Source organism: Myotis daubentonii, chromosome 7 (genome assembly GCF_963259705.1).
Source record: "Myotis daubentonii chromosome 7, mMyoDau2.1, whole genome shotgun sequence".
In the NCBI taxonomy this organism is placed as follows: domain Eukaryota; kingdom Metazoa; phylum Chordata; class Mammalia; order Chiroptera; family Vespertilionidae; genus Myotis; species Myotis daubentonii.
Window position 1 is genome coordinate 6,539,957 of NC_081846.1, and position 27,510 is coordinate 6,567,466.

Sequence of the window (27,510 nt, forward strand, 5' to 3'; positions counted from 1 at the left end):
GGCACTGGAAACAGGGTGCGGATGTGACCTTGCCCAAGTGTCTGCTGGTCCTGCGCTGGCTGCTGCGCTGGCCGTGGGAGCTGCGTGGGTAGTCATGGCAGAAACCCGAGATCGGGCCGCGGGCTGCGTTTGCTTCTGTGTCCTTTCCCATTTGAATGTCCTGAGTTAGAAATCCTACCAAATAAGAATTTCAGTGTAAAAACCAAGGGCCCTCGATAAGAACATGTTGTCTGACAAGCGTGACGGCATTGTGCTGAGTGCCCAGGAGGCAGGGCAGACCCCCTGAGGAGCGCTGTGGCGTGAGGATAGTCCGTGCTGTGCTGCGAGAGAGCACGTCGGAAAGTCCTCAGTGACGCAGCCACTTCCCCCTGGGCTCAGAGGTTGACGCTTGCTTGTGTTTAAAATGAGAGTAACGGCTGCACCACCGCCTCCCTTCAGAGGCAGCATTTCCATTCTGAACCGTAAGTGCGAACCATGACGACTTTTGACTGGTGGCCGTGGGGACCCACAGCACGTGCTTTTCTCCTGTGCGCTGTGGGAAAGGCGACAGGAACGGCCAACAGGAGGGAAAGGAGGACCCTGCTGATGGCTCAAGACACAATGTGCTCTCACACAGCCTTTCAAAAAACACTATAAGCATGCAGAGTTCAGCAGCTCTTTAAATGTCCAGAGCTCCAGCCAAGGGTGCTTGCCCCCACGGTAGGAAACAAGAAGATACCACAAGAGAAACAAGTTTTTTAAATTAAAACTTGGGCCGAAACCGGTTTGGCTCAGTGGATAGAGCGTCGGCCTGCGGACTGAAAGGTCCCAGGTTCGATTCCGGTCAAGGGCATGTACCTGGGTTGCGGGCATATCCCCAGTAGGAGATGTGTAGGAGGCAGCTGATCGATGTTTCTCTCTCATCGATGTTTCTAACTCTCTATCTCCCTTTCTCTCTGTTAAAAAAAAAAAAAAAAAATCAATAAAATATATTTAAATTAAAACTTGGGGTGAAATTTTTCCTGATTTAAGAATAGACTCGGCAATGTTGTTGATTTGTATGAGAGAGTTGGGAATAAGAGGAAGAAAATGTAGAAAAACATAATTTGGAGATGTATGAGTAAATATTAATGATAATCATTTTCCCCAAATGATCAAAATCTTTAAAGGCAAAGATGTGAGTGGTCACTTTTATGAGTTAGTTTTAAAACACAATTCAGCATATAATTCCATTTATTCAATTTTTGTAATTCTGCCAGTGAGAAAACAGACTGTCTCCTTGCATGCTGACAATTCTAATGATCCATATTTTAAAAGAAGTTTGAATGCCAGATACCACAGTTCCTTTAAAATTGAAAGTTATTACCTACAAAGTCTCACTGTTATAGTCATGAGTCATGTTAATTTGGAATTTCCATAAGCAGTAGAAGCCAAATGAATTATCTCTGTACATAAAAACGGATTTAGCTTATTTTAGCTGATGAAGTCACTACGTATTTCAGTTGAAATAACATTTTGCATTATTAGAAAAACTTAGGATTGCTTTTTGCAAGTTTTAGGGATTCTCTAAATTTGTTTTGAAACTCATGAAATCTTTTTTCCCTTTTGGAGTAGATAACTATATGTACAGTATCTAATTATTGACGAGGCTGATTTTTATTATTTTTTTGCCTTTTCCCTAGATAAAAGTGAAACAGCTGGAAGAGCAGCTACATTCTTTCACTGAAACCTGCTCACAGAATGACCATCTGCGCAAGTTGAACAAGGCTCTGGAGGGCAAATACACTCAGGTGTGATTGACAGCAACAACAGATGGCTGTTAGCGGTTTTAACTCATTTTTAAGAGATGGATGCCTTTTTCCCACCTGACCAAACAGTGCCAGAAAGATGAATATTCTCAATTAACTCAGTTCAACAAGCGTTTTTTAAACACACAGTATGTACAAGGTTCTGCTAAGCCATTGAGGCATTCACAAAGATGCCTGAAGCTCGCTTACGCTCTAATTTGAGGCTTAAAAATGTGCTAGAAAGCAGGACTTTCAGAAACAAAGTAGCTTGTATTTTGAGCATTCATAGGAAACACATTACGATGGAGCTTTCTAACTTTTGGCGACAAGTCTCTGGTTTTTGAATTCTAGGCAACAAGACACACCTGCAATCAGCTGCTTACTTAAAGAGGTCTTAGTAAAGCAGGTGCTTACTTGTCAGCATGGTGACTGTTGAGATTGATAACATTTTTAATTGATTTTTTCTTTTAGAGAGGAAGGGAGAGAGAGAGAAATAGAATTAAACCCACAACCTAGGTATATGCCCTGAGTGGGAGTCGAACCAACAACCTTTTGGCATGAGGACAGTGCTCCAACCAACTGAGCCACCCAACTAGGGTGAGATTGATGATAACATGTTAACCAATGAATAGAGAAAGTTAGACAAGTAAGATATAGAAAATATTTTGTGAGGAAAATAATCCAGGAATGTGTAACCCAGGGGTCCTCACACTACGGCCCGCGGGCCACATGCAAATACAAATATTGTATTTGTCCCCGTTTTGTTTTTTTACTTCAAAATAAGATATGTGCAGTGTGCACAGGAATTTGTTCATAGTTTTTTTTAAACTATAGTCCGGCCCTCCAACCGTCTGAGGGACAGTGAACTGGCCCCCTGTTTAAAAAGTTTGAGGACCCCTGGTGTAACTGAAAGAAAGTGATTCATTTCAATAATTTACAAATTTACCGTGTATATTTTTAAAAACACCTCTGCCCTCTCCAGCAGCGTGTGTAATTTCGGTAGCTGTAACGTTTGTGGATGTGCCTTCAGTAACCAAGGAAGTGGAATGTGTCTCCAGATGGAACCCTGTTAGGGTTCTAACATCCGGCTGTTGGTCCAGGGCCTCGTTAGAGGTGCTCTCCCTCTGGGATTTGACAAAGGGCTGCTCCTTGGCTGAGATAGACTCTCGGTGGGGTGTCTTCATCCTGAAAGCGCGGAACACTTTTCACATTGTACTTCCCATCACGGCTTGGCTTAGAACATTGTTGTTCCTCCTAGCAAAGGGGACACTCTTTGAAAAATAACTACATTTAGTTGAGTTTAGTTTAGTTTATTGTTTTTAATTGGTGATGCCTCCAAGAAGAAGGAAATCTCCGGAGAGGCCTGCATCGTCGAAATTTCTTGAGAGCTATAGACCCAGCGTCAAGGAAAGAACCGCGTCCGTGGGTCTGCCCAGTGTTGTTCCCAACTCCACACGCCACGTGTCCTTTGCACCTGCCCTGACTTCTGGGAGATCTCAGGACACTGGGGACTCTCGAATCTCTCTAAAGACTCTTTTGAATGCTATTAAAACCATGGAGGGAAGACTGGAAGGTAAAATAGACATTCTTGCCTCAAGACCATTTAAAACTTATGAGGCATCGTATTTTCTTAAACGGGATTCGGTAAGTAAAGACCATAAATGAAATCATTAGGAAATTTGAGATTTATATAACAACATGAGGCCCGGTGCACAGATTTGTACATGGGGGGAGGAGGGGTGCGAAGGGCATCCCTCAGATTGGCCTGCACCCTCTCACAATCCGAGACCCCTCGGGGGATGTCTGACTGCCGGTTTAGGCTTGCGGGATTGGGCCTGAACTAGCAGTGGGCTATCCTCTGAGGGATGTAGCAGTGTGCCGAGTGGCAGATGGCCAGGGAGGAGCCCGAGCCGGGTCAGGTGCCACGCCCCTCACGCTCATCCTGGCCCTGGGCCTGCCACCGCCGCTTGGTAGCGCTGCCGCGGAGTCAGGAGAGACTCCCGCCACCACAACTGCGCTCGCCAGCTGTGAGCCCGGCTTCTAGCTGAGTGGTGCTCCCCCTGTGGGAGCGCTCTGACCATCAGGGGGCAGCTCCTGCATTAAGCATCTGCCCCCTGGTGGTCAGTGCGTGTCATAGTGACTGGTCCACTGGTCATTCGTTCATAACAGTTGCTTAGGCTTTTATATAGATAGATGAAGAATAGTAGTAACAATCCAGAAAGATAATGTTTGAAGGTCTGAGTAACAGGAAATTAGGGGATACTGATGATACAAATAGAAACCATTCTGTCTCTCACATAATTATTGTTTTGGGACATAGAAAATATCAGATTTTGCTTAACAATAACCATTGACATTTCTAAAATCTTATTTTGATTTATTTTTTAATTTAAAATATCTACCTAATCTTAAATGTTTGAATTAAGTTGTTTGGTTAAAGCCTGATTTTAAAATAGAAATACATGAATAAAAACCCTAAGAACTTGAACGTCAGAAAATATTTTCCAAAGAAAACTTTTTAGAGCATCCATCTTTGCTTGATACGTAAACCATGATGAGTTACTACCACACCCCTACTTGCATGTCTAAAAGGGGAAAACTGATGAGACCAGGTTAGTGAGGATGTGGAGCAGCAGGGCTTCTCATACGCCGCCAGAGGGAATGTAAAATGGTGCAGCCGCTTTGGAAAATAATTTGGTAGTTCTTTAAAAATGAACCATAACTACTACCATATGACCCAGCCATTCTGCTCCTAATTATCTACCAAAGACAAATAAAAACATTGTCGACACAAAGACTGTACACAGTTGGTCACAGCACCTCTGTAAGAGCTGGAAGCTGGGAGCGACTCGCAGGTCCAGCAGGCGGACGGGTACTGCCTGTGGGACAGCCACACGGCAGAGGATGGACACAACAGAAAGGCACGGACTCGGGACACATGCGGGAGCTTGGCCCCATTTCACACGTGACCTCATCGTCTTGCCCCTTTATCCCGTATTCTGCACTTTCATGGCGATGGTCATATATTAGGTTTGCTCGTTTATTCACACATTTATTTCCGCTTTGGAGTTTTCTTTAAAGGGAAAAACGGCTAATAAAAAAGCTGATTTTATAATAGTGAGTAAGCACATATAATTGACACTTTAGGTTTGGTTTCTAAGCTGCTGTGTCTCGCTCTAATGCGGTTTATTGTGCTGTGGGAAAGTGATGCGTGGTCCTCGTTCTCCTAAGGTGAAGTCCATCCTTGAAAAAAACGAAGAGGAGCTCTCGGAGGCGGTGAAGTGTCGCGATGCGGCGCTGAAGGAGAGCCAGAAGCTGAAAGGGGACCTGGAGGCCCTGGAGGACAAGGAGAGCAAGAAGGTGGGGTCCTTCCGGAAGCGGCGCTGAGGGGGCTGTGCGTCTCAGGCACACGCGTCCCTCCGGGTCTTGTTACTTTAGGAAGAAACAGTGAGGACCGATCAGAGGAGGATTTGTTTTCTTTAAGAAAACTGTAGAAGCACTTTAAAATGTTTTCCTTAAAAATGCATAATTTCACTCCCAATATTTTTCAACTTCCTGTCTTAATCAAAAGAAAAAGTCCTAATTTTTTCTGTTGGAGCACATCTGATCTTGGTAATAGCCTGCCTCCTTTGCTTTATTAACATGATACTCACTGCTCCCATTTCTTGTTAAATTGTCACTAACTGCTCCCTGCCTAGGCGGGTGTGCTTAGTGGAAACAGGTCACATCCCAGACGTCTCCTTGGCCACAGGGCTGTGGGTGCAGCCTCTCCCAGCCCCTCCACCTCCTCATGGTCTTTCGTCCTGAGAGAACTCTGACCAGGGTCCGAGCGGGCCGCCAGGCTGTTGGTCCCATGTCTCTAGTTAATGTCTGTGCTGTGTGCGACGTGCCAGTGGTCGGGGGCACTTCAGAGCTCTCCGTGTCGTCCATAGGATCGGAGGCCCAGTTTTCTTTTTCTCAAAATCACAGTAACTTAGGAAACAAAGTAAGAATAAAATGTAAAATGTACTTTAATTATTCCTCTCAGCACTTTACCGTGCCTGGTTCCCGTACTCCTTTCCTGGAAGTAATGGGACTCAGCAGAAAGAATCAACCATCTTTCCCGGCTTCATTTCCTATTAGATGGGGAACTTTCAGCGGCAGCTGGCAGAAGCGAAAGAAGACAACTGCAAAGTGACAATCATGCTGGAGAACGTGCTGGCTTCGCACAGCAAGATGCAAGGCGCTCTGGAAAAAGTGCAGATCGAGCTCGGGCGGAGGGACTCGGAGATCGCAGGCCTCAAGAAAGAAAGGTACTGAGATGCTTTGCTGTCTTTGTGCTTGTCCTTTCCTGCTGCTCTGCAGTGAGGAGCAGTGAGAAGTCAGGACACCAGTCAGTTACAGCTTTCCCCTTGCAGATGCTGGTGATGGTGAAAAGAACTAGTTTAAAGTTAGGGGAAGTCTGGAATTCGAAACCAACATGATTTCCAGAATTTCAAAATGCTTATATTTTTGTAGTGATATAAAATTGTAGAAATTCACGTGATCTATTACATTTTACCCTTGCTGTTTTCTACACCTTTAAATTTGTGCTTGGATCTACAGAATTGTAATTGTCAAGATAATTGAAGCTAAGTGCCTACTTTAGTTTGGATTAATTATCCATTTATTAGTGTCCCATTTAAAGATTAACAATTATTTTATATGAATCATTCTGAGAACTACTTCTAGCCATGTTTTATTAGTAAACTCCTTTGAATGTTTCAAATATTACATGAAAGTTTCCCTTTTAGGTTAACGAGCGAATGGTCTGTGTTTAGTAAGGCGTTTGCAATACATTATAAAGTGTATATTGGCGGTGCATGTTGCCTCTATGTTATGAGAGGACAAGTAAGTTTTATAGTCTGCATTACGCTCATCTTTATTTTTTACATATTATGAATGTGTCTTCAGCACTTACTGGTAAAGAGAAATTCAAGGGGATGGTAATAAAAATAGTTAAAATTCTAGGTACCTGGTGTATTTAGAAGCAGAAATCTCAACATCAACACAATTTATGTACAAATGATAGTATGAATATATTCATTCACTGGTACAAAACTGTATGTAATTTATATATTATATATATGTTATAAAATTACCAGCCTGTAAGTTAATTATTGACATGTGTTGAGAGCTTAATGCAGCAATTTTCAACCTTTTTCACTTCATGTCAAATGTAATCTAATTACTAAAATTATGCAGTACACCAAAATATATATTTTTTGCCAATCTCACAAAAAAGTAGGGATAATTTTGATTCATTTACATAAGAAAGCTACTGTTTGCTTGTTGTCATTTTTTTATTGGCAGTCTAAGGGAAAAGAGGTCAGTGTCCCTGGCTAAATACGCAGGTATTGCATGTCTTAAAAATTCTTGTGGTGCAAAAAAAATTTAAAAAAATAAATAAAAAATTAAAAAAAAAAGAAAAAGAAAAAATTCTGTGTCACATCGTTTGAAAATTGCTGGCTTAATGTGTCCAGCCAGACCTGTCCCGTAAGCGGGGCAAGTTTTTCCTCTGTAGGAGCCTTCATTTCCTCCCGGAAGCTGGGGCTCCTCATTGGCGCCTGCCAGCTCCCCGAGACCCTGGTCGCCGTAGCCGGCTCGTGTGCTCGAGCTGCTGGGAGAAGTCGCCTGTGACTGGGGTGTCGCTTGGGTGGCTCTTCTCTCTCTCGTCACTGCCGGTGCTTCCATTGCCAGGGCGCTCAACCAGCAGAGGGTGCAGAAGCTGGAGGCGGAGGTGGACCAGTGGCAGGCCCGCATGCTGGTGGTGGACGCCCAGCACAACAGTGAGGTAGAGGCAGCGGTGGGAATGATCACCTTGAAGGGTGGTTTCCCTGGGATCTTTCTGTTTTGGAAAAATGGAATAAAACAGTCAGGTAAATGTCCCTTCCACTCAGGTCTGAGTTTTGGACAGTGACATGTTCACACATAGGAAGTGGGCCTGCAGTCTTACAGGAATCCTTTATTGGGAAGCCAGGACCCAAATGATGCCGAGTTCTTTTTGCCTTATATGGTTCACTTTCTTTCCATTGACCAGCGTAAATGAATGCAGACGTCAAAGGGCGTGGAGAATAACTTTACCCTCCAGCAGAAGTAGCTGGGCCCTCGCCGGCTTGGCTCATGGACAGAGCATCGGCCCACAGAAGGAATCATCATGGGTTCAGTTCCGGTCAAGGGCACATACCCAGTTGCAGGCTCCATCCCCAGCCCTGGTCAGGGAGACAATCAATCGATGCCTGTCTCTCACCTTGATGTTTCTCTCTGTCTCTCCCCCTCCCTTCCTCTCTCTCTAAAAATCAATGGAAATATATCCTCCGGTGAGGATTAACAAATGGAAAAAGGAGCTAGAGTGATTCCACTCCTAGAAGGCACATCCTCACGTGTGTGCTCACAGGTGTGTGCACACCTGCAAATGTATCTACACATACGCACGTGTATAACGTACACATGGATGTTTCGTACAAATAAGCTTTTCCTGGATGATACACAGGAACAGTTGCTAGGTCTCTTCTCTGCGGGCAGTGAGGCCAGAAGGTGACAGGATCAGGAGGGTCATTTAATGACTTTAAACTTGGGGTACAGCTCTTTAGTGACCAGCACCCTCCCACTGCCTCCCAAGCGTCCCGAAGCAACGTCCCTCGTAAGTCCTCACGTATTCCAGGCACCTGGAATCTGCTGCTGATTCCAACAATGACTGTTTCGGCGGCACTAGATGTAGGGCAGGGAGTGGATGTGCGGTGTCATGGGCGGTTTGCATGTTCCAGGGGAATGAAAACCTGCTCCTCTTCCAGGTGGAGCCCCTGCAGAAGGCTCTGGATGTAGCGAGAGAAGACAACAGGAAGCTGGCGATGAGCCTGGAGCAAGCGCTCCAGACAAACAACCACCTGCAAGCAAAGCTGGACCACATCCAAGACAGACTGGAATGCAAAGAACTGGAGCGACAGGATTTGGAAAACTGCAAGTAAGGGCAGTGCAGTGACAGCGACCGAGGGGCGTGCCCGGGTCACGCACACGTTCACGCCTGTCCTGCCTGAGCCGCACGGCTGAGCAGCAGCAGGGACTCGCTGCCCGGGTCGCTCACGTCCAGCTCTGCCCTCGACGGGTATCGAGCTGCTTCTCCACAGAGATCAGGCCAAAATGGCACGGACACTGGCTAGAGGGCCCCTTGCATGTCTCTGCCAACCCTTTTCTAAGGAAAGCGTGTGTCCTTCAGAGCGTGACTGGGAAAAGGAGCCGGAGGGCTGTTCCCGGCCGGGAGTGGGGTCTGTCCAGGCAGATGGGAATCGGTGTCCTCCGTTTCGGCCCGAGGTGGTTAGGTCAGGCCCATCGCGTGCAGGCCAAGCCCCTCGGGTTTTGTCTTAAACCAGTGGTTCTCCACCTTGGCTGCACATCAGAATCACCTGGGAATCTTTTTAAAAATCCTGATTTCTGGGCCTCATCCTCCGGAAATTCTGTTTCTTTGTTATGGGGTGGGGCCACAACATTTACAATTTTTAATTATAAACCTATGTTTTCTATCAAAATTACTTCTTGCGTGAATTTTGGGACACCCTTTAGATCTGCATCCCTTTCAGCTAGTGAGCAGGTGGGCATGGGCGACGGGTCTGAGCCGCAGCAGGGAAGGCGCTTTTCACATTGCGCAAGTGTTATGTTGGGTGTGACGTTTGTTGGTTAAAACAAGTGTGTGTGTCTCGTGCTTTGGGCTGGGCCCCTTTATGCGGAAGGACTATCTGCAGGTAAGGCGTTCTCTCCCTCTTGATGGGCTCAGGTCAGTGAGGCTCACCGGTGGCTGATCTGCTCACTGAGGCTCACTCCCCTCCTGCACTGAATTCTAACGGAGATTTCTCCTCTGTCCTTTTCAAAACAGAGAGCGCATAACTGAGGAATCCAAGGTGGAGGCAGAGCTGCACGCTGAGCACGTAGAAGCTCTGAGAAAGCAGTTTCAGATGGAGAGAGACAACGCCAAGAAGACGAGCCAGCGGGAGGTGGCCGAGGTACGGCCGGGGCAGAGCCCTTCCTCCCGGGCCACGGGCGGGCCTTGAGGGGCACAGCTCCGGGCACAGCTCTTCTTCGGCTTTTTTCATCCCCTTGACGTCAGGCCGTCCCTGTGCTGTTGGTAAACTGACACAAAACCAGTTTCTATCACAGTCTCTGCCACCGAAGGGAGCTGGATGGGCCTTTTCCACCAGCGAGTGCCAGCTGAGGGCGGGGAGTAAGGACGCTGCCCCCAGGGCCCACGGCCACCGTCTCCGTCCACTGCCTCCTCGGGCACACGGAGACGCAGGGAGCCGTGGCCCGTGCTCACGGACCTGTTTGGTTGTGATCGCCACTCTCTACATGAGACAAACAGGAACATCACAGGCCTCTCCCGGCGGCTGGAGGCTGTGCGCACTAGCAAGTCTGAGGGTTTGACGTGAGGGAAGGTCTGGGTGACAGGCTGCCTGCGAGAGAAGGGACGCTGGATTGAGACCGGCAGAGCTGACAGGTGCCGAGTGTAAGAGGGCGAGCGAAGCTGGGTGACACGTGAGCAGATGAGAAGGACCTGTCTCTCTCGGTCCGAGCAGAGGCTGGGAAACGTCTGAGAAAGCGGCGGACACGGCCTGTGGTGGCCTGGCCACCAGAACGCTGGATGTGACCAGGAGTGGAGCACAGGGTGGCGGTGATGGTCTGAGCACAATTCTGGGAAGGAGGTCTGAGCGCTGGGAAGCAGGCAGGAAGGAAGAGATGCTGGAGACAGGCGTAAGAGACCAGAGCAGTTACTCTGGGCTTTGGATGGTTAGGGCCAAGCAGAGTAGCTCTGTGGAAACAGCAGTTAAGTAAAAAAGCCACTTTCACAGAGAAATGAGACAGACACTGCGTGTAGTATCCTGAGCAAAGGGGAGGGAGGCAGTAAAATCATTCTAAGGCTTTGGTTGGGGTAGTTGGTCTGTATTTTGCCAAATTCGGTGCACTGAGCAATTGCATTTTACTGAGGCCATTCACGAAATCGATTTCAACTATTTATACAGCGCTCTGTAAATTGCAAAGCACTGTATAAATAATAAATGTTATAAAAAGAAAACTGTGTGGAAAATAAAAAGGTGCACTGACATTAAAGGCACCTTTAGTCAGAGATGGTTGTTCAGAATCCGGAGGTCCTTTTAACCAGGATGGTGAACGTGGGAGACGGGGCGGACATGGAGTGACCCGGGGAGCCGTTAGCAGGGCTGGGGCACTGCTCACCGTCCTAGCTCTGCCTCCTGTTAGCCGTGATCCACTGACTGTCCGTGCACATGCTGACTCAGAGTCCGTTTCCCTGATCACTTCCCAGGTTTGTGGTGAGGGTTAAACTGGAAATCCAGGGAAAGTCCTCGCCACGGTGCCTGGACACAGGAAGTGCTAAGGGCAGATGTTAGCTCGCCCAGCGGTAGACAGGGCTGTGCTGGATGTTGCAGGAAAGTCTGACAGGTGGTTGCTTGGGGGGCAGTAAAAGGTCAACATTGAGGCGTAGAGTTGGGATCTGAAGGCAGGAGCTCGTGCAGAGAGGAAAGGTGCAAGTAACGACTTCCCCACCAGCCACCGGGACGGCCCGGCCCAGCTCCTCCCTCCTCAGATGCCTCTTCTTCCTGCACGTCCCGGGCACTGGCTTAAGGGCACGTGAGGTGGGGGAGATCTAAAATAATTAAGTAATTTTAAAAGTTCAACAGGCATAGTAAAAAGGTTGAGTTTATTGGAATGAAAATCGATTTGGATCGGGGCATCCAGTCTAGAAGATGAGAAGCTCCAAGGAGCGTGTGAAAGGACTTTCCAGGCGGAAGGGAACGGGAACCAGGAAGGTAGAGGCAGAAAGTGGTCGGTTCCTGCGAGGTCACTTCCGTTGGGGCCCGGCAGGCGTCGGGTGGGTTACAGGCCTAACTGGTGTCGGCCATGGTTCCTGCGTTAGGTCCCGCTTCTGGCAGAGCCAAAACTGGAACTGCGTCGTGGTGCGGTGACAGCTTAGCAGGTGTGACTCCCTTTGGGGCCTGTTGACTGTTGACAGTTCCCTCCTCTGATCAGACCCAGGCCTGACGGAGAGAGGTCTCCTGGTCAGTGCTGCTCCCCGCTGCAGCCTGCAGGTCTCGCAGCCTGTTGAAAAGCCCGTGTGTGACGCTCACAGGTCCGGACGTCTTTCTGCCGAATCTGTGGCACTCACAGTCGTGACTTTGGGTTCGCGTTATCTAAGTTAGTCATTCTCTTCTTCCTTTCTGATGTCCTCGTCTCGGGGACATGTGCTCGGTGGTGAGCAGCTGTGGTCGGGCGTGTGAGCTCGGGGGGACTCCAGTGCCAGGGGGACTGCTGGGGCTGACAAGCAGGTGGTCCCGGTGTCGGGGCGCGTTTCTGAGCCGTGATCCTCGGGACCCAAGCCAGGGGGCATCGCTAAGTCAGAGAGAGACCCTCTTGAAGGAGTCGCTTTCTCCGGCCAGCTGGCTGCGCAGCGATCCGTTGCTGAGCCGCGACTTCCCCAGGAGTGTCCATCCGAAGGCAGCAACGGTGTTGGTCACAGCACAGCTTCCCGGTTGTCTGTCTAAGAGGTAGTCAGGGGCTGCCCACAGCCAAGGACAGCTTCACAGAGCCGGGCTTCAGTCGGAGTGCTGTTCTAGCCGCAGGTTCTGCTGCATCTGAGATCACAGCCTCCTTTGCCTCCGCTCCTGGTCAGCGTAGGGATCTGCCGGTGGACGCTCGCTCCGGACCATGAATGGCTCCAGAGAAGTCCCCTTTGAGTCTGGGGCTCGGACCCGAAGGGTGGCCTCCATGGAGACCGGCACGATTAACAGTCTGTAGGCCACGCAGGTGGTTTATTCTGGGGACCTTTGCCTTGTGTCCTTTGGTACAGAACCTGAGACGAGGTTCCCCAGGTTCGGATTTTTGACGTGGGGTTTGGAAATGACCCCCCGCCCCTGTGGTTAGGCGTCTGACACAATAGAGAGGGGCTGAGTGTGTTCCAGAGAAGGAGGATGTAATGCAGAGCTGCAGGGTCACGTCCACGCTGTGGCACGTCCACAGGTGTCGGGGGGTTGGGGTGCCCACTGGGCAGGGGCCTGTTTCCGGGCCAGGGCAAGGCAAAAAGTGGACAGTCCTAAAGACCTGATGTCGTAGAAGTAGGAAAGGGATGGTCAGAGGAGGAGGAGGAGGAGTGGGAGGAGAAGGTCTCGCTCTGGGAGCAAGCAGGGTACCTCAGTGTCAGCTCCTAGGCAGTTTGATTTTGAGGTCCCCAGTGTGTGTCGACACAGGACCAGGGTCAGGGGAGCCCTTTGGCTGTGACACATGCACCGGGGTCCTGGCCACCACGTGACCTGGTCGTGACCCCTGAGCAGTGCCTGTGGCCAGGCCTGCGTGCCTTCTGTCCTTTGTCTTGTTGAGCTGCTGTATTGTCCTGTGAAGGCGGCTGTCACACCCGTTCCCAGTGACGAGCCTGAGGCTTCCGGAAGTTAATTACCAGAATCACTTGGCGAGTCAGTGGTGAGCTGATCCTTGAACGTAGGTCTGACCCCAAAGCTGTGCTCTTTCAATGTTGAACTTGCATTTAAATGGTTTATCTGTTCTAAGGAAGACTGTGTTCTTTAAATCACTTAGCGTGTTCCTCCACTGACCTGTTATTTCAAAGGCAGCTTCCAAGAGAACCCAGTGTAGGGAGGAAGGTGAGCACCCGCCTCTTACTAACGGAGGTAAGGGTGGTCCCTGCGTTCACAGCTGAAGAAAGCCCTGGAGGACGCCAACTGCAGGTCCGTGGAGGTGTCGCGCACCAACCGGGAGCTGCGGCAGAAGCTCACGGAGCTGGAGAAGCTGCTGGCCGGCAGCAAGGACAAGATCAAGAACCAGAAGGCTCAGATCAAGCTCCACTTGTCGGCCAAGGCGAATGCTGCTCAGAACGTGGAGAGGATGAAGGTTGTATGAGAAACTGTCTCCCTCCTTCCTTGGTCTCTGTGAGGAACCATCTGGGAGGGCGGCTTCAGAGCACTCCCAGCCCCGTGTCCCGAGTTACAGCTGGACCGGGAGGGCAGGTTGCCCTGGGATCCTGCTGTGTGCATGTCTGGTTTCTGCAGCTGCCAGGGTCACGCTCCAGCTCCCACCGTCCCTTCACGGGGCGGGACAGGGCTCGGTGGGGCGGGGCCAGTGGGCGGGAGGAGAGCCTGGAGGCCTGGGGACTGAACTCACGTGGGATTCTTTCTGTCCTGTCGGCGCAAAGAGCCAGCCACCCCCTGACCTCTGTGCTGTCTCCCGTTTCCGTTCAGCAAATAGAAACGGAACTGAGGCAGATGGAGCTGATTAAGGACCAGTACCAGAAGAAGAACTACGAGCAGGTAGATGATTTCTAGGCTCTGTGTTTACGTCACGTCAAACCCCAAACGTGGACCCGACTGTCTGCCTGTCTGTGCCCCCAGTCGTTGAGCATCCAGAGGTTTGTGTCTGAGATGACGAACCTGCAGAAGGAGATGCAGCTGCTGGCCAAGAGCCAGTACGAGACCTCGGCGCGGAACAAGCAGCAGGAGCTGCGCCTGGAGGCGGAGCGGAAACTGAGGCAGGAGCTGGAGCGCCGGTGCAAGGTAGGAGGTCAGGCTCAGCCCAGGGGGATCAGCTGCGCGCGGCGCGCCCCAGCGTCGGAGCACCGGCCTTCCTAGATCCCGCAGGGGAGGGGCCGACCGGTCGTTCATCTCCACCGAGTCCTGGGGTCCCGGTGTCTAGGAAAAGCCTGGGCTTCAGCTACGGCACATGCTCCCGTTTCCAACTGAATAAAAACAACCGTCGCCTTTTCTGTGACTAAAGCTCTCCCGTGCACAGGGCTAGGCACGCAGGAAGATTTCTGAGCTGAAGGCCATGGTTGGCGGGGACGTGGCGCCCGTGGCTCCTCCCTGTGGCCGGCTGATTCCAGGGCGGGAGCTGTTTGGTTGATACGGTCCATCGGGACTTTGTAAAAATCTTTGTGTCCTGTTTTCAGGAATTGGAGGAAACGGTGAGACACCTGAAGAAATGTAAAGAGGTGACGGAGAGTAAGCTGAAAGAAGCCAGTGTGGAATCAGAACAGGTACGCCGGGCCCGGCAGCCACCTCGCAGCACACCTGAGTCAGCGTAGCCCTTCCTCACCCCACGTGAGGCGCCCGGCAGGCAGGCGCGGAAACCGCTTTTAGATTCAGATGGTGGGTCCTGAGGAGAGACTAGAGCGCTCAGGTCCAAGTCCCGCCCCTAGTGAGAAGGGAGGCCGGCAGGTGCGGGCTGAACGCATCGCTGTGCGGCGTGAGCTGACGAGGGGAGCTGGTTCAGTCTCCACCGGGAGGCGGAAAGCAGGCCTCCTCGCCCGTGACCTGCCTCCTCGGTTCTGATATCTCCAGTTGGCGTTGGGAGGGATGTGAAGTCATACACTTAGAGCTGGAAAGGAGCTTTGAAATCATGAGTCTCCCACCTCCGCCCCTCTTTCCAGATGAGAGAATAGATTCTTAAACTTAAGTTACCATGTGATGTTGCTTTCAGTTGGCCACGGTTCCCCCTTTTACAGCGTTACCTTAGATGGAATGAGAAAGAGACTGTGGCCTGCGACACTTCTGAGCAAACGCCAGCGGGGCCCCAGGGCCCAGGAGGGTGCCTCCGCTGCCAGCTCCCCAGTCCGCCAGGCTAAGCCCGTGCTGTTAGTGACAGGTGGCTCCGAGCGAGTTTCAATCCATGTTAGCTGCCTTCTCGTTCGCCATGCAGGAGGAGACAGGATGCACAATGCCATTCCAAGCATCTTTCTTCCACTCCTGGTAGAAGTGCTGGAGAAAGGTGGGGTTCGGTTTGCTTTGGGGGGGTGGGAGTGTCAGAATCGCCAGGCTGCATGCAGACCTGGAAAATGCCTTAGCTTTGTGGCTTTCTTAGCGTTCATACGAGGGAGCTCTCTGTCCTGTACCCATTCGACCTGGCAGCACAGGACAAGGCCGCCCACTGCTGAGGACCTGCTCCACGCAGGCGCCAGGCGGGGAGTGGAGGGGAACGAGCCAGAGCCTGCTCTCACGCACGTGCCTTCCCAGGCAAGAGAAGCGGCCGCTCAGAGCTCAGCATCAGAAACGAAATGCTGCCCACGAAGCAGCCAAAGGGGGCACAGTCCTTTCACTCTTTACTCTAGAGGAGGTTCCGCAGCCGTTCTGAAGCAGCCTTCTTGTAAAATACACCTCTCTTGGCTCTGCCTTCACATTACCAAAGTGCCCCAGCTACTCAGAAAAGTGCCAGGCATCTGTAAGCACTCAGCGAGCCTTTGTCAGTAAGTGAATACTGGTTCCAGCTCATCTTCAGAGACAGACCATCCGAGGGCCTGTCTGCTCTGACAAAGACAATGTGGACGTGTGTGCTTCTGAGCTCAAGTCTAAGCTATTTATAAGAAAGGAAATAAAAAAAATGCTACGTACAGTAAGCTGGTCCCATTTCCTTGTAATTCATTCTGTTACTTTCAGAAAGCACAACAGAAAAATCAGGCTTTACAGTTTAGGGACTTTGGGAGAACTATTTAGTCTTAAAAAATAAAAGTCTAAATTTCAAAACATGGCTTGACATTTAATCTTGAGCGCCATCTTGTCCTGTCACTCTTCTCTCCCGGCTTCTGCCTTGCCTTCGTCCACAGGCAGGAGCCCTGGGCAGGGCGTGAAAGCCGCAGGCCCACCTGCGCTCTCCCCCACTTTGAAAGTGACCCTCCCACCTAGAGAAGGCGTGCGGTGCACACAGGTGCCAGGACCCTCCATCAGCATTGGGGTCTCTTAGTGCCTAGGTGAAAGGTCTCCTGAACTAATACACAGAGAATGTCTGTTGTTGTCACTTTAACAGTAACATTCATGTGTTCAGATAACGGCTAACCTGGAAGAGGCTCACCGCTGGTTTAAGTGCAGGTTCGACGGCCTGCAGCTTGAGCTGACAAAAAACCGGCTTCAGCGGCTCCCCCAGGAGAGCAGGTGCTGGGAAGAGGTGGGCATCTCGGCGCGGCTGCCTCAGCAGTCCTTAGAGCTCTCAGCACAGTCTCTTCATCAGCTCCTCTCTCTCTCCCTCTCCCTCTCTCTCTCATCTGTGGCTTTCTCTAAACCACCGCAGGAAAAGCAGTGAGCTAAGCTTTCCTTAGAAGTCCCACCTCCCCAACTGTCCCGGTTAGCACCACCTTGAAGAATGAATACACAGAGCAGGCCCAGGCCCGGGCCGTCTGAGTGTGAGCAGTGCTGGGTGTGGTTTCTTCCCTCCAGGACCAAGACCAGAGGCACGACACCATCTCCACCCAGTCTATCCTGCACCGGTGGGAAAATAAACAGAACCTCAGGCTGATGCCCAAGAAGTACCATCCTGAGCTGGAGAGGAAGTGACGCCCCTGACCGTGGAGGAGCTGCACCCACAGCCGTGCCGGGACCTGAGCCAGCGCCGGGCTGGCCTGCTGCCACCGCCCCGGACACGACGTCCACGGGGCTGAAGCTTTGGACCTGAGTTTATCCCTTTATGAACTCTGATGATTAATACAAAACACCCATCTTTTTCTTTCCCCGTTTTCCACCCAATAAAGTTATATTAATTTGTGTATGATAATCGAGGCTGTTGCTGTTTTTCCAGGTGCATTCTATCAAAAGCACTTAGCGAGGTTCTCTAGGCAGCTAGATGACAGGACACTGCTTCCGGGACTGTCCCAGCCTGACATCCAGTCTCACATCTTGGAAATAGAATCACCTGGAAAGTAGTAAAAGCTACCACTGTGTTGTAGGGTGATTCCCAGGCACCTGCAGGGAGCCCAGTGTCTATGTCAGGGCTCAGCGTGTGAGTGCCCGGGAGGCTGTGGGTGACGGTGGTCAGTACCGTCCGCGGTGCGGGAGGCTCTGTGCGCAGATCCCGCTCCCCGGCAGGAGCAGTAGCCCGCTCGCCCTCTGTCCCCAGCCGTGAACCAGGGGGGTGCGGGGGGGCTAACTAGCCACGCACACAGGTGGCACAGGACCAGGCTTAACTGCCACTCAGGTCATAGCTGCTACTGCTGCCACCATCGGGCCCAAGTTGAGTGGGCAGCGAGGCCACCGGAGAGAACGTCAGAGACAACGTGCGGAAGCTGTGAGCCCAGCAGGCAGATGTGTGTCTGGTTCGGGACAAGCCGAGCTGCTGGCTGTGGTGGCCAAGCGTGCTGGTCAGCCAGCCGGCCTTGGTCAGAGCTGACCACTGAGCCTACGGAGCAGGGGGGCCTTTCTTTGCCAAGGCCCACGTGGACCTTTATAACGTCATTCCCGGGCCAGACACTGTACCAGCTTGGAAATAGCCTGCTCCAGGGGGTCAAACATTTCATTAACTCGCCCGAGGCCTTGGCAGGGCCGAATGATGCCGTGGGCCTTAGTCGGCCTGCGGGCCAGACGCTCCAGCCTTACGCAGGGTTTTGGGAAACGTGGATGTAAGGCTGGGAAGACTTCAGAGAAAGGCTGGAGTGTCCCACAGCCTCCGCCGGAGTGTAGCTACTTGGGTGAGACGCGTTCGTTAACTGGCTTTCAGAGCAAGTTCACTGGAGCGTGTGGAGCTGCCCAAGTGAGGGCCCTGGCGGGTGGGACGGTGCGCGCTCACACACCAAGGGGCCCGTGCTCACGCACAGGGTCAGCGCTGGCTCTGATGGCTGCGTTCCCAGGCCGGCAGAACAGTCGTGTGCTGTCCATCCACTGGGAGGTGGGAACAGTTCACTCTGCGTGCCCCCTGTGGTCAGGATGGTGGCTCTGAAGAAGCACGTAGGAATGAAAGGACATTCAACAACTACTGTGTTCATCCAGGAACAAGGCCAAGTGTTAACGCTGGTGTGGGCACCTCTCTTGTTCATTCCTTTGGCTAAAGAATTCAAACTGCCTTGTTGAATCTCCAAAACTGGGCCAGTTATTTAGTGCAGCGGCCGCCAACCGGTGGTCCGCGGACACTGGGGGTCCGTGAGGTCCGGAAGGTTGGCGACTGCCGATTTAGTGGCTCTTCCAAAGTGAGGGATCGCATCTGCTGATGATCTCAAGTGGTCTAGCTCCTGTGGGATTCGTCCCTTTAGACTTTTGGTAAGGAGGTAGAGTTAACTGAAGGTTTGGGGGAGTCATAACTGAAAACACCCAGAGATGGGGGTAAGACTGATGTTATTTAAGGGTACAAACTTGCAACTGGGAAATAAGCCATAGAAATGTAAGGCGCAGTACAGTGAAGACAGATGTGTTGTACGACGGTCATCAAACTTGCTTAGAGGCTAAAAATTATTCCAACCACTAAAAAGAGGAAAATTGTGCAAGGTGACATGGTACTAAGTGTGGCTACAATGGCGATCATATTACAATGTACGAACGTATTAAAAGATGGCGGTGGAGTAGGTGGACGCTATACTCACCTGCCCAGGACCAAAGCGGAATTCCACCTGAATGACAGAGCGAGCAACCGGGTCCAGCTGGACGGGAGACTCACAGCCAAGGGCTTGCAAAGGCGCCGCATTGAGACACAGGGTTGGCCCGAGCCCACGTGCCGGTGTGAGAGTCTGGAGGGATGTCTCAGCTGCACACGTTCCCCCTGAGGAGCGAAGGTCCCAACCCCCTGCCCTGCCCCCCAGCTCAGAGCCGAGAGCGAGAGCGAGAGCGAGAGAGAGAGAGACAGACAGACAGACACAGGAGGAGCCTGCCTGACCCCTTGTGGCTGTTTCTCCACCAGGAAGGCGGGAGCCTGCTGGAGACCCAGGCGGCTTCTTACAGGACCAATGCACAGGCTCTTTCGTGCAGAGGGAGGGCTCTGAGCAGCTTCGAGTCGGGGAGAGACTGGGTCCTGTGGCTCGGGGACCGGGCAGAGGGTGCCAAGGTCCCTGTGCTCAGTGCCTCTCCGCCCCACCACACACCCCATCTTTCCTGGGGGGCACTCCCTCCACAGGGCGTCAGCTGGGCGTCCTGCCTATTCTGGGAGGCTCTCGAGGAGGCCCAGGCGGACTGGGGGTCGCAGAGACCATGCCACTGCTCCGATGCGGTGCCCCCTCTGTGTGGCCACATCCGGCTGTCTGAGCGGGTAAACTCCGCCGGCCTCCCCCCCCCCCCCCCAGGGCTCCCGGAGACCCTGCCCCACCGCAGACGGCTGCAGGCCCCGCGGCCTTGGTGCCCCGAGGCTGTTGCTGAGGGGCCTGAGACCCAGCAGACTCGGTATCACCCTGGGGAACACGGCTCGCCCTGCCTGGCGCGGCTCCCGGACAGCGCGGCTCTCTCCGTGACAGCCTACGGGCGGCCTGCAGGCCGAGGCAGGGTTCCCGGGGGCTGGGCCTTTTGCGACCAGCTCACAGGCTCGGTGCTGGGGGACGTGGCCGTGGCCATGGCCGCCTGTGTGGCCCCTCCCACATGCACCAGGCCCACCAGCTGTGTTTCACTTTGTAGCTCAAATAGGCAGGTCAGGGCCAGTCACAGGCAGTGGCTCACGGTGGCCCACACCAGAGTCCTCCCAAGAGGCCCCAGGAGCAGGCTTCAGACCACACCATCCCATGACCCACTAGCTCCACCAACGGCACCCCCAAAGGGAGACCTGGCCCTCACTGGGCGCATTTCACTTCATGTGGTCAGCACCCCCCACAGCAGCCCGGACGCTGTGGTCAGGGTCAGTCCTCATAGCTAGCCAGTCTGAGGGTCCACACCACCCAGGGACGAGGTGAAGGAAAGACACAGGAGTCCAGGAAGCACAGAGCCTGGGACTCACGACAGCAGGAGGCTCACTGACCCACACCAGGGACATTCCTGGAGAACCCAAATTAGGTGGTCAGGGAGCCTGCGCCCACCGCTGAGCCCTGCAAGATAGCTACTACATAAGGTCACCAAGACTGGGAGACATAGCAGGCCTACATAATACACAGAAGCACAGATAGCCAAAATGCTAAGACAGAGAAACAGGCCCCAAATGAAAGGACAGGAGAAATCCCCAGAAAGAGGACTAAATGAAATGGAGGCAAGCAACCTACCAGGCCCTGAGTTCAAAGGCCAGGATGACCTGATACCAAAACCAGACAGAAACGCTTAGAAAAGAAAATTATAGGCCAATATTCCTGATAAACACAGATGCAAATATCCTCAACAAAATACTAGCAAACCAAATCCAATAATACATTAAAAGATCATACACCATAACCAAGTGGGATTTATTCTGGGGATGCAAGGTTGGTACAATATTCGCAAATCAATTGATGCGATACATCACGATAACAAAATGAAGGATAAAAACCCCACGATCATATCAATAGATGCAGAAAAAGCATTTGACAAAATTCAACATGCTCTGATGGTAAAAACTCTCAGCAAAGTGGGGATGGAGGGAACACACCTCAACATCATAAAGCCATATGTGGTTCAATCGGGGGAAAAGGAGACATATGTAATACTTTAAACAATAAAAAAGCGCCATATATGGTTAACCCACAGCTACATTATCCTCAATGGTAAAGAGCTGAAAGCTTTTTCTTTAAGATCAGGAACAAGACAAGGATTTTCACGTTCACACCATTTTCTTTTAATCCTCACCTGAGGATATGTTTCCATTGATTTTTAAAGAGTTGAAGGGAGGGGAAAGACAGAGCTGAAGAAACATCTACTCGAACCTGGGACCCTTCAGTCCCTGGGTCGATGCTCTATCCACGGAGCCAAACCAGCTAGGGCCACTTTCACCACTTTCATTCAACAGAGCAGTGGAATTCCTAGCCACAGTAATTAGTCAAAAATAAATAAACAAAGGGCATCTGAATTGGAAAGAAAAACTATCATTATTTGCAGATGACATGATACTATATAAAAATAACCCTAAAGAATCCACCAAAAAGCTATTAGAACTGCTCAATGAATTCAGTAAAGTAACAGAATGCAAAATTAAAATAATATTATACACCAATAGCAAACTATAAGAAAGAATAATTAAGAAAAAAATTCCATTTACAATTATATCAAAAAGAATAAGATACCTAGGAAAACATTTAACCAAGGAGGTAGGTGAAAGACTGGTACACAGAAAACTATTAAGACATTGAAGAAAGAAATTAAAGAAGATACAAAATAAATGGAAGGATATACCATAACCATGCTCAAGTATAGAAGACTTAATATAGTTAAAATGTCTATACTACCCAAAGGAACCTACAGATTGAATGCAATCCCTGTCAAAATACCAATGTAATTTTTCACAAAAATTGACAAATAATCTTAAAATTCATATGGTACCACAAAAGACGCCGAATAGCCATATCAATCTTGAGAAAGAAGGTATCACACATCAAACTATACTACAAGACTATAGTAATCAAAACAGCATGGATACTGGCATTAAAGACAGACACATAGCCCACCTGGTGTGGCTCAGTGGTTGAGCGTCGACATATGAACCAGGAGGTCACAGTTCAATTCCTGGTCAGGGCACATGCCCGGGTTGGGGGCTCGATCCCCAGTGTGGGGTGTGCAGGAGGCAGCCGATCAATGATCCTCATTATTGCTGTTTCTATCTCTCTCCCTCTCCCTTCCTCTCTGAAATCAATAAAAATGTACTTAAAAATAAAACAAAACCAGACACATAGACCAATGGAGCCAAATAGCCCAGAAATAAATGCATACCTACATTGTCAATCTATGACAAAGGAGGAAATAATACACAGTGGATAAAGACATTATTTGCAAGAAAGGTGCTGGGGAAACTGGATAGATACATGCAGAAGTATGAAGCTGGCTCACTTTCTTACCATATACAAGAACAATCTAAAAAGGGATTAAAGACGGAAATGTAAGACCTGAAACCATAAACTCCGAGGAGAAAACATGGGCAGTAAACTCTCTGACATCGCTCTTAGTAAACTTTTTTTTTATTTTTTTAGTCTCTTTGGGCAAGAGAAATACAAGAAAGAATTAACAAATGGGACCACATCAACTAAAAAGTTTTCACCAATGATACATCCGATAGGAGGTTCCTTTCCAAAATATATAAGGAACTCATACAACTTAACACCAAAACAAACAAACAATCCAGTTAAAAGTGAGCAGAGAACCGGAATAAACACTTCTCCAGAGAGGACAGATGGCCAACAGACATATGGAAAGATGCTCAGTATCACTGATCATCATGGGAATGTACGTGGCTGCACGACCCAGGGTGATCCCGAGTGGGGGGGTGAAAGGATTGAGAAAAGACAGACAAGAGAATGAAAGCTGGGTCTCAGTGGGACGCTGCTCCCTGATGAGGAGACAACGACAGTGCCCACAAGCCGTGTCTTTATTTTATAGCAGATGCCACGAGGCAAAGTAGGGGTGTGATCACGTTGTTTACAGCATTCTCATGAGCGCCAACTTCACTCAACTACATGCACCTGAACTCTAGCACAAGTCACGTGGGGCTACGTGTTCAGACCATAGGTTCAAGCTTACAACCACAGCCGTTGGCTATAATTGTGCTGGGAGGGTCCTGCCCTCCAGCTGGGACTTGCACGTGGCAATGAGAGGACCCTGTCCTTTCATTAGTCCGAGGCTTGCACCTGGCCAAAACGCCGTAACCGCACCCCACAAATGTACATTAAAACCACAGTGAGATACCCCACACCTGTCAGAATGGCTATCAAATCAACAAGTGCTGGCTAGGACATGGAGAAAAGGGAACCCTTGTGCACTGCTGGTGGGAATGCAGATAGTGCAGCCACTGTGGAGAACAGTGTGGGGTTTCCTCAAACAATTACAACTGGAACGCCCATTTGACCCAGTGAACCCATTGCAGGGCATTCCAACTGTAAGCAACGTTTTGTTTTCAAACCACAGAGCCCTTATACTTACTAATTCACAGAACAACTACTAACAGTTCCTAGGGACCATGGCTCTCGGCCGGCATGGCTCCCTGTGACAGCTCTGCACCCCCCTCCAATCTAGAAAGGGGCCTACAGTGGCCTCCTGGCCTGAAGCCAAGTGAAGGTCAAGGTGGCTGCTGGGGAGAGCCTGCCTGGCTCAGCCTGGACCCCGTCCACCGTCCACTGCGTACCTGTCCAGTACCAGGGGGCCCTGCGGGCAGATGGAGCGCACCCCAATGGTAAGTGTTCCTGCCAGAGGAGGCTCTGTGACCTCAGCCAGGTGAGGCCTGCAGGTTCCCGATTTCTACTGCTCCACGCAGGTGTCCACACCTCTCCCCACCCCGTCCAGGCCACTCGGCCTCAGCGGCGCCGGGTGAGGCACGGGCTGAACGAGCTCCCGCCCTGTGTGCTTTCTCTGACTGTAGCAGAGCCCATGTCCCTCCTCCCATCGGAACGAGTTAGAACACCAGGGTTTTTGCCTCGAGTTGCCTGAGGTTGGCCTGCAGGGCCAGCACAGGACTCCTCACCCACTGCCTTTACTTGTTTTTTAATATATTTTTATTGATTTCAGAGAGGAAGGGAGAGGGAGAGAGAAACATCAATGACGAGAGAAACTCATGATCAGCTGCCTCCTGCACGCCCCACACTGGGGATCGAGCCTGCAACCCGGGCACGTGCCCTGACCGGGAATCAAACTGGTTCACCGGTCGACGTGCAACCACTGAGACACACCGGCCGGGCTCCACTCTTTTTAAAAACATACACGAGAACGCTCTCGACTTGCCCCAGAGACGGCGTCTGCCTTCACCCTGAGCCTGAAACACCCGTGCAAAGGAAGCCTCCAGCAGCAAGCACACGCTGGGACCCTCTCTGCGTGGGACCCTCTCTGCACCCTCACAGCATCGCAAAGGAGGGCCTTGGAACCAAAGGAGGGCCTTGGAACTCCGCGGAGCCAGCCTGCCTCTGCGTCTCCATCTCCGAGAAGACTCGCGCTCGCTCTAGAGGTGTCCCCCACCCCCAGCACCTCGTTCTGCCTCCAGACCAGCTCCTCGCCCTGCCCTGGGCTATTTCAGTGGCTCCTGTCTCTCCTCCACTTCCTGTCAGTCCCGATGGACTGGGGCCCGCCTGCCTTCTCCCGGGACCTTCCTAAGAGCTCACTTGATTTCCCAGGGCCTCCCTCACTTTCCTAAACACAACCCATCTTTCTTTCGAGGTTTCATGTTGGCCATAAAGGGGGAGGCAGGGGGACTAATTTTGATTATATCAAAATTCTTGAGTTCTACAAAAAGACAACGTAAGTAAAGTGAAAAACATGTGTTTAAAGACTTACATCCAGATGAAATAAACAAGGCCTACCTACAATTAAATTAAATAAAAAATAGGACGCACTGTAAAAAAAAAAAAAAAATGGGCAAAGGATATGACAAAAGCAATCCAGAGAAGGAAAGAAGCCAAAAGGTTATAAACACATGAGGAGAGATTTCAACCTTTCAGCACGCAAAATGCAGCAGCCATTCTCCATCTGCCGACGGGGAGACCCACCGTCTGACGGGGCCTGGGAAGCAGGTGTCCTCACACAGTGTGCTTGGCCCCAGGAGGGCATGTGCCCAACTCCGACCATAGCAGGGACAACTCTGCTCCCCCCTGTGAGGGCTACACCAGCCCCTGCACGTCCCTGCATCTTGGAGGGAAACGAGCTCTTCCCCAGGCGTGGAAAGGCCTTGGCGTGGTTAACATCCACCCACAGCAGAACTTCCACGCGTCCGTCTCTCCCCAAGCTCATCAACGACTGTCAGGCCTAGACCTGGGGACGGGGGAGGACACAGGCCCAGGAGCGGGAGCAGCTCACCCCTCCTCTCACCTCCTGCAGTCACAGGGCATCTGGAGGCTTTGCGATTCTCCCGGAAACACAGTCGACGCGGATCGTTTCCACTCACCCCAAAGCTGGTCCTGTGTCCGGACAGCGACCGGAAGGCAGCGCTTTCCAAGCCTTTTCAGGAGGCACCGGGTACACCGCTGTGGGTGGGACCGGCCACTCTGGATCCCGGCTCCCCCAGGCTCGGGCATCGCTGCACCTGCTGGGCCTCCGCAGGGCTTCGGGCACGTGGTGCTCCCGCCAGTGGCCAGCCTCCCGCGGTCAGGTCGGCGCGCCCCAGCTGGAGATGCAGGGGCAGGCCTGGCCCACAGCAGACGTCCCCAGCATCTGTATCTTGGAAAAGGACTTCTTTCACTGTCTATAGGCACGCGGGTTTGCTTAACTAAGAAATGCCGGTGCTGCATCCAAACCCCTTGGGAGCTAGAACCTGAGATTAGAGCCCAGACGCCAAGTTTGGGAGGAGGAAACGTCTCCGCGCAGCTGTGCGTCAGTGAGCCTGAGTACCTGTTTACTGGCTCTCTTTCCTCCCTTCCCTTGCTTGCCCGCCCTGTTCTGGATCTAAACACCTGGCTGTCTTTATTCAAATGCCAAGTGGTCCTGCTAATTCCCACCCTCAGCTCAGCTTGCTTTCCTTGGGTCCACAGACGGTGAATTTCAGGATGACCTTCAGGTGGGATTAGAAACTTGTGCATGATGTGCTTATCTTGACATCTGCCAACATTGTTGGATCCGGGCCAAAAAGTGGGCAAGGAGCACACAGTAGGGCTGCAGGTGTCCTTTCAGTGCCCCGGAGGCCCGTGCGGGGACAGAGCTTTCCACATGAGATTGTTCAGACCTGCAGGATGCCCCAGACAGATTTCTTTCCCGATGAAAACAGGTGGCACCTGCCCTGTGTTTGGAAGCTGCCCGTGTTCCACTCACAAAGCCTGGGAGACAGCACACGTGGTTCACGTTTGTTATCCTTTCCTGAGCCGTTTCTTATTGTTTCGCTTACTTTCATTGATTTTAGAGGGAGGAAGAGAGGAAGGGGGAGAATGAGAAACATCAATTTGTTGTTCCACTGACGTATGCATTCATTGGTGGATTCTAGAGAGGAAGGGAGAGGGGGAGAGAGGTAGAAACATCAATGATGAGAATCATTGATCGGTTGCCTTCTGCATGACCCATACTGGGGATAGAGCCTGCAACTTGGGGGAATAGAACCTGGGACCCTTCAGTCCTCAGACCGATGCTCTATCCACTGAACTAAACCAGCCAGGGCCATTGGTTGATTCTTGTATGTGCCCTGACTGGGGATCAAACCCACAACCTTGGCACATTAGGACGAAGCTCTAACCAACTGAGCTACCCAGTCAGGTCCTCTGTTTTGTTTATTAAAAAAAAAAAAATACTACCACCACAAACAAAAGTGGTGGGTCAGTCACTACCTCCCTCTTCCTTCCTTGGTCAGATAAGAGGAGCACCTGGAATGGAGGGCATGCAGTATCATGCCTCGCTCACATGAATCCCAATTAAAAGTTAATCTCGCCCAAAATTAAGCTTAATGTTTTGGAAAAGGTTAAATGCTGGCACAACTGTATTAGAGGAAGTACAATCCTAAATTTATAGCAATGTACTGCCACCTACGGCCCATAAAAATTATTGCAGGAGTTTGTCCCTCCTGGTTTTATCATCAAGCGAATACCTTGAAATACAAGTGAATGTGTAAGATACGGTGCCACAAATAACCTGTAACGTAGACTGCCTTGTAAGCTTTCATTTTCTCAGCTGAAATTTTTTCATCTCGTCAATGTTCCATTTTATCTTTTTGAAATTCCATTTTCTGCAACCCTCTCATTGAATTTTGGCAGTTGTTTTTAATTTCACGAAACGTGTTCTTTGAGCATTCCTTCACGGCATCGTTGTGTCCAACAGTCCCCATCTGGGGTAGCAGCCACGCTTCATTTCCATACTTTCTGCATTAGTTCTGCTCCCTCTGAGTGCCCCGTCCCATCTGCTAACTAGTACACGAACCCGCCATTTCACAGGCTTTCCTCAGACGTCCACACCTGCCTCGCTCTTCTTCT

General features: G+C 50.9%; 1 protein-coding gene and 1 long non-coding RNA gene across 6 annotated transcripts in view; one reads left to right on the forward strand and one right to left on the reverse strand.

Moving 5' to 3' along the window:
• CCDC150 (coiled-coil domain containing 150) overlaps nucleotides 1–17,333 on the forward strand; it is a 41,530-nt gene extending 24,197 nt beyond the window's left edge. For 3 of the 5 annotated variants that reach the window (XM_059702638.1, XM_059702639.1, XM_059702640.1), the window contains 12 exons: nucleotides 1,662–1,769; nucleotides 4,998–5,126; nucleotides 5,889–6,058; nucleotides 7,485–7,578; nucleotides 8,579–8,748; nucleotides 9,655–9,781; nucleotides 13,497–13,691; nucleotides 14,039–14,107; nucleotides 14,189–14,350; nucleotides 14,743–14,829; nucleotides 16,611–16,730; nucleotides 17,000–17,333. In XM_059702638.1, coding sequence (XP_059558621.1) covers nucleotides 1,662–1,769; nucleotides 4,998–5,126; nucleotides 5,889–6,058; nucleotides 7,485–7,578; nucleotides 8,579–8,748; nucleotides 9,655–9,781; nucleotides 13,497–13,691; nucleotides 14,039–14,107; nucleotides 14,189–14,350; nucleotides 14,743–14,829; nucleotides 16,611–16,730; nucleotides 17,000–17,116 — 1,548 coding nt within the window. In that variant the 3' untranslated portion in view covers nucleotides 17,117–17,333. The other 2 variants (XR_009453725.1, XM_059702641.1) reach the window with 2 other exon arrangements.
• Nucleotides 1–26,409, reverse strand: part of LOC132238094 (uncharacterized) — a 32,191-nt gene extending 5,782 nt beyond the window's left edge. The window contains exon 1 of the long non-coding RNA XR_009453727.1: nucleotides 25,506–26,409. This is a non-coding gene — a long non-coding RNA (uncharacterized LOC132238094). The remainder of the gene's footprint in view (nucleotides 1–25,505) is intronic.
• Nucleotides 26,410–27,510: the final 1,101 nt, after the last annotated feature.